The following is a 12735-nucleotide window of genomic DNA, read 5'->3' as shown; positions in this document are numbered from 1 at the left end:
TTCACAAGGAAGATACCTAAATGACCAATGAACTCATGAAAAGGTGCTCAATATCATTAGTAATCAGGGGAGTGCAACTTAAAATCACAGTAAGATACTACTACACACTAACTAGTTAAAATTTAAAGTTTGGCAATATCAAATATTTTAAATGGCTTATGAAATTGGGCTTATAAAAGATGCTTTTAATTAATTTTTATTATCCAGCCTTCCCCAATATTGTGAAGTAGGTATTATTTCCTCTATTTTGCAGATCAGGAAATTTAGGTTGAGAGTGTATGATTTTCCAAAGTGATTTTTAAGTATTAAGTGGCACAGATGAGGTCTAAACCCTGAAAATCTGACCATAGATTCTTTTCTTTTTCACCTCTGCCTACCCTTTGGCCCAGACAGAAGAAAGCTTTCAGCTCTGTATTACTTTGGGAAATTGTTGGCATATCTTTTGTAAGATTAGCAAAGTGTGATGCAAACATGGCAACAAGCTCTATAACAAACTAAAAAATTCCTGAAACAATGAGAATATCCAAATTCTACTCATTTATAATATTGTACTATGCAATGTCACAAGCAGTCTCATCTAGACTCTCCAAGAATGTTACCTATTAAAAATACTCACAACTTAATAACAAGCATAGTTAACCATCAACAGGGTTCTGGCAGCAAAACATCTGTATGCAGCACCATATTATGGTATAATGGAGTGGAAGGCACAAGTTTGGAGTCAGGTGGACTAGGCCTGGGGTTTAGTTTTGCTACTTACTAGTTGAATGAGTAGAACCATAGACAAGGTACTTAATCTCTCTTAAGTTTTATTTTCTTTATTTATAAAGCAATACTACCTATCACATAGAATTATAAAGATTGAGATAAAAGCCAGATTAGATAACTGAGATAATTATGCAGAGAAAGTTATAAGCCAAATTGTTACCTGGGCTTCAAGGATAGGTAACAAATATTTTCATCTAAATAGTTATTGTTGTTGTTTTTAATCTTACTGTAATCTTGGAAAATTAAGTCTTGCCTTTCACTTCTGCTTCCAGTTTCACTTGTCCTATACAGACAAGGAGCGCTATGAAAATGAAGAGAGACCTGAAGTCCAGAAGCAAATTCTCGTTGATATGGCCAAGAAGCTGCCAGTTTACACAAGAACTGGGAGTGGAGGTTAGTTCATCCAAAATCAGCTATGGAGGCAGATCAGTGAGGATCTGACAAAGGCTAAGTCATATATATCCTCAGGCTAGCCTTTTTTCTCTCCTTTTCAGAAAAACACTATGGAGTTTTTTCTCAACATTTTATTATAAAATATTTCAAACATACTGCCAAGATGGAGGAATTATGTAATAAACATCTGGAATTTCCACTACTGGAGGCTACCACTAACATTCGACTATACTGCTTTATCACATACCAGTCCACTAATCCATCACTCTACCCATCAAGCCAACTTATTTTTTGATACATTTCAAAATAGTAGCATATATCAGTACATATCCACCTAAATATTTTACCATTTTGGGGGGTTAAATTTAAATAATAAAACATGCCCAGATCTTAAGTGTACCATTCAGTGTTTCAACAAATGTACAAACCTGTGTAAACAAAACCTCTGTTAACATTACTACACATCAGAAAGTTCTCTCATGCTCCTTCTCAATCCCACCATCACCATCTCCAAAGACAACCACTATTCTGATAGTTCTCCAACATAGTTAGTTTTACCTGCTCTAGAATTTTATATAAGCTGGATTATACAGAATGTACTGTTGTGTCTGGCTTCTATTCTTCAGTATAATGTTTTAAGACTCATCACATTGTTATGTATTTCATTCCTTTTATTGTTGAGTAGAATTTCATTGTATGGATATATCATAGTTTGTTACCCATCCAGTAGTTGATGCACATTTGGGTTATTTCCAGTGCTTATCTATTATCAATATATCTTCTATGAATATTCTTGCAGAGGTCTTTCTGCAGAAATATGCCTTAATTTTTCTTGGGTAAGTATCCACTGTGGAGTTTTACTCTTAGTTTTCATCTGCATGAGTAGAATGGTACAAGTTGAAACAATTCTCTACCTCTTAAAGTTTGAAAACCAGGGCTCTTTTGATAACTCATCCTAATGTTTCTAGTAATGAAGGTCACATTTTAAGGCTTTGGGAATTATACTGTTAAACATGTCTATTCATCTCTTGATTATTTGTTCAACAAATATTTATTAAGATCCCATATGACAATTGGGGAAAATTTAATATGGTCTGGAAATTAAATGATATTAAGGACTTATTGTTAATTTTGTTAGAGTAATAATGTCATGGTGGTTATGATTTTTTTGAAAATTTTCATACATACTGAGATATACAAACAGGAAATTATCTATATAATTTCTCACAATAGTACACAGAATTATGTGATAGAGCAGAAGTTACAAACTAGAGGCATATGAGATGAAGCGGGCCCAGAGATGTATTTTGTTTGATCTATAATGTTTTTACTAATTTTTAACAATTAGAATCTTTCCACATGAAAATCCATACTTCTGGCTTCTCTTGAAAACTCAGACACTCTGGCAGCATTCAATCTGTATTTCCACATGGCAAAAAATTAGCTAGAGCTGATCTCCTTAAACAGGGTATATATTCTCAGGTTCTCCTAGTCTCTAACTGGCTGCTTTACTCACTACTCACTATTCCCTGGGCCCTTGAAGCACTTGTTTGCAGCCACCATGATAGAGTAATAAAGAAGGCTTCTCTGAGGAAATGTCATTTGATCTGAGAAGTAATTAGCCATGCAAAGAGCAGAGGAGCTACCATCCCGGCAGAAGGCACTGCAAGTATAAAAGGCCCTGAGACAGGAGCAAGTTTGCAGTATTAGAAGAGCAGACAGCCAGCCCGTATGATTGTAATATATGGAAGGTGGAGAATAGTATAAGTTAATGTTGAAGAGGCAGGCAAGGGCAAGATGACACAGGCCATGGTAAGGAGTTTGGACTTTATTCTAAGGGTGTTGTAAATCCACTGAAGATTATAAGTGAAGATTATATGATCTGATTTTCATTTTAACAAGTCACCTGGCTATCCTGTAGAGAGTGTATTGTGGGGATCAAGAATGAAAGCAGAGTAAATTAGGCAGCTCTTGCAGTCATCTAAGTGAAAGATAATGGTGGATTAAACTGGGCAGTGGCATTGACCTCATTTTTAAAAACATGCTGAAGTACCCAAATATGCATGTCCCTTTCTGTTCCTCCTTGCTTCAGTTATACCCATGCTTGGGTCACCTGCCCATTGCTAGAAATGAACACAAACTCTGCTGAATTAGCAGCCTGTTATCTTGAGTCAGTTTTGTGTCCTTAATGTACGCTTAAGATGGAATTATTGTATTAGCTCAAATTATTCATACTTTTAGTTGCTACACTTAATAATAGCATTAAACACAGTTATTTCTATCAATGAATACAGAGAAAATGAGAAGGAAAGTATAATGCCTCTCATTTAAGGAAAATAAAAAAAGGAAGGAGAGGGTTTTATATATATATGTGTATGTGTATATACATATATATATATATAAAACTTACAGAATGAAGAGAACCCAGAACTATGGGGTCATAAAACTGGACTGGTAAGAGCCTTGCCACTCACTTGCTGGGTGACCTTGTATAAGTCACTTGATATGGCTCAGGTCTTTACTTCCTTTATCTGTGAAGTGGCCAATTGAACTAATTATACTAGAATGTCTATTCTATTTTTCAAATTGTTACTCAAGAATGACTCTCTTTACCATGCTTTAGTTTTACCCACCCCATACAATCCAACCTCTGGAGACAGGAGATAAATTATGAACCCTCATTTTCAGATAGGAAAGTTTTCAGGTAGTACACAGAAGCTAAATTATTTTCCCAAGATCATTCAAGCGGTTGACAGTACAGTTTGTTTTGAAATACAAAATCTTATGATCAGATATCCAGATACATAAACCTTACCCATTACCTTCATCCCCCAAAAAGTGCCTTCAAGAATGATCCAAAAGAAAAAAAATTACATACTACAATTTTCTTATGTGATCTGCCTTTTTCTTGGTAACTTGAAATGAGATGAGTTTGACTAGCTTTAATCAGTGTATAAACAATCCAGATAGGCTAGTAAGATATGTGACATCATATTGAGCCCTAACCAATGCTAACCACCTTATTTTTCCTGTAGCTGTAAGATTCTGTGACCGGTGCCATTTGATCAAGCCAGATCGCTGCCACCACTGTTCTGTCTGTGCCATGTAAGTGACAGCCATATTTCCCCTGGACTGAGCTTTGCCACTGATGGTTGCCTAGACAACAAAGTGACTGATCTTAACATGTAACCATGCCTAGATAATAACATTTCCTTTCAATCATAATGAGCACATGCCAAACACCCTCACAGGAATAATGATAAGTCAAACTATTCTAAAGATAGGAAAGAAAAATAAAACCCCATTTTAAAAATAAATGTTTTATTTTAGAACAGTTTTAGATTTATAAAATTATTGTGAAGATAGTTTTCATATGTCCCACACCCAGTTTCCTTTATTGCTAACTGTCTTACATTATGGTGCATTTGTTACAATTAATGAACTAATATTGATAACATTATTTTAAACTGGAGTTCTTACTCTATTTAGATTTCCTGTTTTTCCCTACATCCTTTTTTTGTTCCACGATCACATCCAGGATACCACATTACATGTAGTTGTCCTGTCTTTTTGAGCTTCTCTTAGCTGTAACAGTTTCTCAGACTTTACTTATTTTTGACAACCTTAACAGTTTTTATGATTAATGGTCAGGTATTTTATAGAATATCCCTCAGATGGGATGTATCTGATATTTTTCTCATGATTAGACATGGGTAATATGTTCTGAGGAGGACTACCATAAAGGTAAAGTACCATTCTCACCATATCCTATCAAGGGTCCGTACTATAAATATGACATCACTGTTATGTTAATCTTGATCATCTGGCTTAGATAGTGTTTGTCAGATTTCTCCACTGTAAAGTTACGTTCCCCCACCCATTCCATACTGTACTCTTTGGAAGGAAGCCACTATGTACAGCCCACACTAAAAGAATGAGGAGTTATGTTCCCCATCCTTGAAGGCAGAGTATCTATATCTACATAAATTATTTCAAATTCTTCTGCAAGGGAGATTTGTCTCTTCTCCCTCATTTATTTATTTATTCAATCATTTATTCATATCAATATGTAGACATGGACAATCATTTTATATTTTGAGTTATAGTTCAATACTACTTAATTTTGTTATTCAAATTGCTCCAGCTTTGTAAAACTCCATTTTTATGTTAGTAAATATAATCTTCATGTCTTGTTTGTTGGGTGCTTTTTCCACCCACATTTCTGTTACCATTGATTCAAACAAAGGCTTGTCAAAAGTTTATAAATAGCTGAAGTAAAAACAAAAAATCACCAAAGTAGTAATTAGTAAAAGTTTGTTGTGTACACACCAAAAAGCAGTTTGCAAACCAGGAAGACTCATATCAAAACACGGAATGAGTCTTGGGAGTATGTTATAAAGCAGCTTATATAGTGAGAAGGCAGTAACTGTTTAATCTTCACAGTGATTGGTTATAGTATTAAAATTTTGCTAATGATAGAGAATTGGTCAGTGGTTAATTCGGTCAGTGGTCACCTCATATCAACTTTGGAAAACAGTTTAAATTTTATGATTTCCAGAGGCATTAGCAAGAAATGAGCCAGGTGAGTGTAGTCTTGCAAAATAAGCTAAATTAAGCTTTGTTTGCCTAAACTGGTTTTGTCTGCTCATGGAATTTTCAAGGCTGGTCTCATTTTTTTTTTAACAGGCTGTGGCCATATGTTTTCCTCCGTACTTTTATTAAACTGACTATTAAGCAAAATGAGGGGAGAGATCCTGGACCTTTTCTCTGAATCAGTACCCTAGAGTTCACTATCCCTTTTACAGATTGGTCTTCTAGGCATGTAACTTGCTGCAGCATGATCCTATAAAGTGTTGTGATTGGCTCATCCTAGGAATAACTGAGGTCATAATAGTAATGGAGTAGCTATAGTGGGAATCTAGGAATGAGTGCACTAGTACCATGTAAAAATACTGGTGACACCTTGAGTTCAATGATGAGGTGTCGCTTTATTTCTGTTGCCCCACTTATCACAGTGTATTTTGTTCCTTTTATAGGTGTGTATTAAAAATGGACCATCACTGCCCTTGGTATGTCCCTTTGATTCATTTCTCTCCTCTAAAAGGGTCAAAGTTGGTTAATATGCCTATTTTTCTAAGCCTGTTTCTGCTACCATAATTCACTGGGCTTTGTATTTGTGTGAAGGACAGGGGAGGCATAACATTTTAAGGCAAGACTAAATATTCCACCAAAGGCATGGTAGTGAATTCCTGGGGTCACAAAGCCAATGGTCTCTTGTCCATTAGCTTTAGTAATTGGACATACTAATGAAATAGAACACAAAACATTACACAACTCAGTTCTGTCTTTAGCTATCTTGATGTTTGAAATACTCTAGATTGTTAAATGCAGCAATTCTTCTCCAAATTTTGCATGTCTGACCTAGAGAACTTCTGAAATCATCTAACTACAAAGAGAACATCCCACACTGCACTAAGTATAGCTGTTGAAATTGTAAAAGGTTTTCAGCATACAAGATCTAAGTTTGCTTGGGTGTGTTAGAAACCAGTCCACAACTATTAGGTAGGCCACGTATCTCTGTTTCTGTAAATGACAGGAGAAACAAATGAGACATGAACTTGTTTTTCCAGCCTGTTCCTATTAAGGGACTTCTATTTATGTTGACTTTCTACACAACACATAATGAAGCAGCAGGGGTAACATACTTCTCTTGCTTAGTTCATTTATGTTTCAGTGTATTCTCAATTAATGGGTCTTGATTTCAAATTAGTTTTTCTTTTTCCTATTTCTTTTTTTAGGGTTAATAACTGCATTGGATTTTCCAACTACAAATTCTTCCTTCAGTTCTTAGCTTATTCTGTTCTCTACTGCCTGTACATTGCTACAACAGTCTTCAGCTATTTCATCAAATACTGGAGAGTAAGTTAAAAAATCCTAAAGGGTTCTCCCCAAAACAAATACACACTCCAGTCTCTGATATTGTTTACCTTACCTTCTTTTTTATACATTTTGAAATAAAATACTGAAGTAAACAGAAGGAAAAGTGCCAAAACTAAATTTCCTGTGTTGAATATTTGAGATTTAAGAGGGTGTTATTTAAAGATTCCACTTTAAAAAGTTTCTGTCATGTGTGAGAATCTTGCTAAGGCCTTCAGGAAACCTCTTGACTTTTATTCATTCTTTACAATATACTGCTCTAGTCAAGTTTTAAAAATCTACTTCTTATAGATTTGAAAAATATTGAAACTAATTCTAAATCCCAAGTTTCCTAAGAAAATGGCTAGCAAAGTACTCCCTCATTGTTAGAAAATAATTCCTAATTCCCTGCTCAAAGGAGCGTTGCAAAATTCCTATTAGACAGAAAGATTAATTGACTCATCCTCACATATGTCTAAAATGAAATGGGGAATAGTATATAAAGTCTGTATGATAAACACTGGATTGAATATTAGGAGATCTGAGGTTTACTACTGACTTTGTTACCTGCTTTATTGGCTCATCACCAAGAGCAAATGAAACTGATGTTGAAAGAACTTTGCCTTTCAAAATGTGATTCCAATAATTATAATGAAATCTGAAAAAACCTATTTTCATCTTTCTAATACTTGAAAATATCAATCATATCCATATATTTCCAAAAGAATTGAAGGCAAATTTTCAGTTTGTTTATGTGTGCAGGGTCTAGCAACAGTATAATGAAATACTTTTTTAAAATTTTCATGACCATGGACTCCAGAAGACATCCATCCCTTCCCCACAACTCCAGTACATTTACTAAGACATCATAACCTTCCATGACGAGGGTTGTCCAAACTGAACCTGAACAGAAAAATACATAAGTCGACAGAGCTACTAATTATTACAGGATATTGCACAAGAGCCTATATAAAAGGAATATCTCACCTCCGATAGAGAGGTAAAGCAGCAGGGAAAGACATGAATCCTGTGACTAGAATATATATTATAATAAACTGAAGAAAAAAGGACAGGTAAGGCAGTGAGAACCTAAATAGCAGAGACTATTTAAATTATTAATTTGTGCTTTGATCTCTACTAGTGTACAAAATACAGTGTAGGAAATTGTGGTGATATGTACTTTCCATTCTCCCTCTAACTTGCTTGATTCAGGTATTTAATAACTTGCTAAGGCTTTCTTTGGCCCCTTTCCACAGCACAGGATCTCTTACCTATTGCTAAGGTTTCCGTGACTTGTTTGGCATTCCATTCATACACTGAGCTACTACCCTGAACATAAAGAAAATATACTGAATCCAATTCAGCAGGGAAAATGTAAGCCTTGGTCTTTACTACCAACCTTACTGGTTCCTTAACACAGTAGGCTACTATTTAAGGAACGCCCTTTACTCTCATAGTATGCTGTCTTTCACACATTTTGCCTTTGGACCTCCTACTTAGCCAATAATCAAATATCACAGTGCTAGAAAGGTGCTGTTTCCTTTTTACTCTTGAAGATAATATTTGGTTATGAATTAATCATCAGAAATAGACTCGTATTCACAAGCAATACCATGGGTGAACATAGCCTTGTCCTCCTATTCCCTTATTTTTCTCCACAATAGACTAGCTAATGCCTCACAGATGAACAGTGAGAGAACCTGTCTTGGCTTGCCCTCATAATAAAAAGGGCATTCACATTTCAGAGAAATGCTTCTTTGCAGTCTCTCCAGCCAGAGAGAACTTTAGTATGGTTTAGTGATGGCTTTTTCAGTTTAAATTGAGTATCCCCTTAAAATTAAAAGTAAACATTACCATGTGTTTTAAAAACCAGGTATCAAGGAAACTAGCTATGTTCCTAAGAGTAGCAGCTTCCATCCGTATGGTACTTAACTGTTTTCAAACCACTTTCATATCTATTATCTCATCTTATCCTCACCACAACCTTGTGAAATAGGCAAAGCACGAATTACTAGTCTCATTTAAACATGATAAAACTAAGGCTTATAGTAGTTAAGTGATTTGCTCAGGATTTCCCACTTCATAAGTTTCAAAATCAGGGCTTGAATCTGTCCAACCCTAAGCCCAGTGACCTCAAACACTCTACCATGTTCTACTGCCAATTATGGTCTTGCTATAGAGAAACTCTATCTCCCTTAGAATACAGAATTTGGAAGGCCATCAGAGCATCTCTCTCCTCTCAATATTAACTTAAAAAGTAGCTACTTTAATAGGAAATTGATCTTTGCCTTGTGAAAGAAGTAGTAATACACACTTCCCACACTGGGCCATTAATCTCACAGAGGCGATGAATTATTTTAGAACCAAGATAATAGTGTCGTTCTACCTGTATTCCCATTTCTGATGGTTATTGTTTAAGTAATTTAGCTTGGTTATCCCCAAGAATGTAATTTAGAACATAGGGCTGTTGTCCTTTTCTAACAAAAAATTAAGGGCTTCATCAAGGGACACAAAGTAGATAAGTTTGGGCATGCAGAAGAGTGTTCTATAAAAGAAATCAGGGGAGAGAAAGACTTCCAGCTCAGCTATTCAGGGCATGAACTGACTTTATATCTCCCTTTTGCCAGGTCATTTCCTATTGCCCACTTAACAATGAAAGATGTGTAGTAAAATAAATGTGAGCTTTAAAAGATTTTTTAAAACATACATGAAAAATAGAGTTTATGAAAACAAAACCCAGCCAGGCAAAAACCACTACAGAACAATATGCAGAGTCTTTCTTATAAATTCAAAACAAAACAAACAAAAACCAGTCAAATTCAGTGTGGGTGCTTAGGCCAAGATTTTGTGGAGGGATCATTTCAAAAAGCAGCTTCAGATAAATTTCCTGAAAGTTGAAGTCCTTGGGGCAGCTATTCCCTGGGGTGCTCTGCCTCCATGCAGATTTCACCCAGACCACCCCTCAGTTGAGAGCATCTGACAGGCTTACTTCCCCTTATCTTCATCCTTCAAACATATATACTCTGGAAGATTCCTAATATTTCTTTATATCAAAGCAGATCAAAATTTCCTTTGAAAGAAGAGAAAAATCTATAGTATCTGAATTTACCAAGGTTTCTAAGCCTTAACTTTCCCCTTCCAAACTGGCATAAAGCCAGATCCTAATGTTAAGGCCCACTTCAAGAATCACCTTGAACTTTATTACCTGAGAGCATTTGGAAATATTCAGAGCAATTCATCATGCCAAAACAATGACCAGCACAGGAAAAAAGGAAAATTGTCCCAACTGCTCACTCCAAAGTTGAAAATATTTTCTAAGGTTCTCTTCAGAAGATAAAATATTATACACTGAGCATGCTATAGAACTTCAGAAAATTCATTCTGGTTTAGGGCTGCATGTTTAAAAAAAAAGCTAGAGCCACATAGAAAATAAGATGTCCCAGCTAACCATAAAAATCTTTAGCTACTTACTTTTACAATTGCCTGTCAAATCCTGCTCGATGTTACTGTTCAAACAGCTGTTCCATAGGATGTAATATACCAGCACATTCCACTTTTTTTATAAAAACAACCACAGAAAATTTGCAGTAGTTTTGAAATCAGGTCATGACTTGTAGGTACATTTTAAAATTCCATCTGTGTGTTTTATTTCCATACATATATCACCATAACATTTTCAACATGACATAAGGTATTCCAGAATAACCCACCTTGAGACAAAAGGATGAACCATATATATGACCTCAAGATCACCTCTACCAATGATTCATAAATTACAAACTAAATGGAGTACTAGCTTTAAGAGGATGCATAACAATTATGGTCTCAGTACACCCTTTTCACGTAACACTTTTCTAGTTGGCACATAATATACTCTATTTTACACTGAAATGCATTTAAGCAAAGATCCATTTCAGGCTTTGTAGGCTGAAAGCATTTCTATAATGAGGTATGTTCATCAACAGAAAGTACTGTTTTATAAAAATTTTACAAAAATCTATTTTTTAAATTACAGGTAGACATTTTATGCATATGAAAAAAGTACTAACCTATGTAGAAAAGCTAGCCAAGCCTTGCAACTTTAATCCTTTGTTTCTGTTTGTTTATTATTTCTTTTCCAGGGGGAATTGCCCAGTGTTCGCTCTAAGTTCCATGTCCTTTTTCTCCTCTTTGTGGCCTGCATGTTTTTTGTCAGCCTTGTGATTCTCTTTGGTTACCATTGTTGGCTTGTCAGCAGAAACAAAACCACCTTAGGTAAGATTGAATATTAAGACTAGGAGAAAACACATTAATGTATATCAGAGTGACCTGTGGATTATTCTGAAAGAAGGGAAAAACTTCCAGTGAAGCATTTCAGCTACAGCAATATCCCTTTCTCTCCAAACTTAGACAGTTGTAAACATGTTTTACCAAACTGAACAGCCAATATGAATGAAGCTTACAGACTAAATAGAACATTAGTGAATGAAACCTCACACAAAATTAAAAATGACCATTGCTCTTTATAGTTCATATTGGGTAATAGCTCCCCAGATTTATAGCTCAAAAATTTTCTAAAATGAGTTCACATGAGGAAGTAAAGGAAAGAAATCAGTTCAGAAGGGAACATCAGAGGGGGAGGATGAACCATATAACCTGAAATTCAATAATAATTTGGATATGAATTAATCACTAGAAATATGCCAGTATTCACTGGCACATAATGGGAAGTTAGCATACCTTCACTTTGCTCCCCTGGGAGACACTTTCTCTTTCAAGACTATTCACAATAGGAGGTTAGTACAGATGGAAAGGACTTAAATTATTGAACACATCCAAAAACAGTCCTAAGAAAGAATTCAAACCAAAAAATCACTGAATAGCTTCGATCATCAAGGAGGTCTGTAGGAACTGGGAATGAGATAAACATATTGAACAAGTGACTCTCTAGAAAATGAGTACAAGAAATGAACACATTTTCTGTCCATTACTCTATCCTTTGGGTTGTTATTTGGAAAACTATATTTCTGAGGGATTCCAGTGCAGCAGTTTTTATCATCTATGGTAAAACAAATATCTACACTGTATGCAAGACAATAAATGATGAGTGAGGAGAAAGTATCCAAATGTTGCAAGTTTAGCTAAGATAGATTTCAGGAAAGTTTAGTGCAAAAGCCACCTATACTTTTGAAATACATTTGCTAATAGTGCTAATAGGTAAGAAAGTATTTGCACTCATTTTCTAAACCAAATATGTATGTAGCACTTAGTTGCTAGGGTGGTAGATTAGTGCATTTGGCTGAGAGTAGGAAAAGTAGGAAAGTACTAAAAGCTTCACGGTAACAGTCTGAAAAGAAAGAATAAATGGGAAATGGCCAAATGCAGCCAGAGTCCAACAGTGAAAATGTTTGCTTAATGGAATAGATGTGTGTCTAAAAATAATGTGCACTAACATGGTCCAATTCCTCATAGTCTTTGAGGTGATTATAGTTCACACACTGGCATTTTTTCAGGAGTAAAATTCAGTTTCTGTATTTCAGGCTTCATTGTGAACATCTTCATTTCTGAAATGTTTCAGAACCAAATTAATATCATTATCATCTCTTTATATGTCATTACTTTGATCCCAGCTCTAAAGACAGAGACCATTTGGTGACTATTGTCACTTAGATTCAAATA

At 35.2% G+C, this 12735-nt stretch overlaps 1 protein-coding gene across 4 annotated transcripts in view; it reads left to right on the top strand.

Moving 5' to 3' along the window:
- Positions 1–12735, top strand: part of ZDHHC15 (zinc finger DHHC-type palmitoyltransferase 15) — a 121782-nt gene that overhangs the window by 62532 nt on the left and 46515 nt on the right. For all 4 annotated transcript variants that reach the window (XR_008994993.1, XM_036902713.2, XM_036902714.2 and 1 more), the window contains 5 exons: positions 1041–1161; positions 4197–4266; positions 6198–6230; positions 6960–7080; positions 11199–11331. Coding sequence is in view for 3 of the 4 variants with exons in the window: in XM_036902713.2 (XP_036758608.1) it covers positions 1041–1161; positions 4197–4266; positions 6198–6230; positions 6960–7080; positions 11199–11331 (478 nt within the window). In the remaining variant the exon portion in view is untranslated. The remainder of the gene's footprint in view (positions 1–1040; positions 1162–4196; positions 4267–6197; positions 6231–6959; positions 7081–11198; positions 11332–12735) is intronic.

Source organism: Manis pentadactyla, chromosome X, assembly GCF_030020395.1.
Source record: "Manis pentadactyla isolate mManPen7 chromosome X, mManPen7.hap1, whole genome shotgun sequence".
Lineage (NCBI taxonomy): Eukaryota > Metazoa > Chordata > Mammalia > Pholidota > Manidae > Manis > Manis pentadactyla.
Note: the sequence above shows the minus strand (reverse complement) of the source record. Positions and strands in the feature narration are given on the sequence as shown.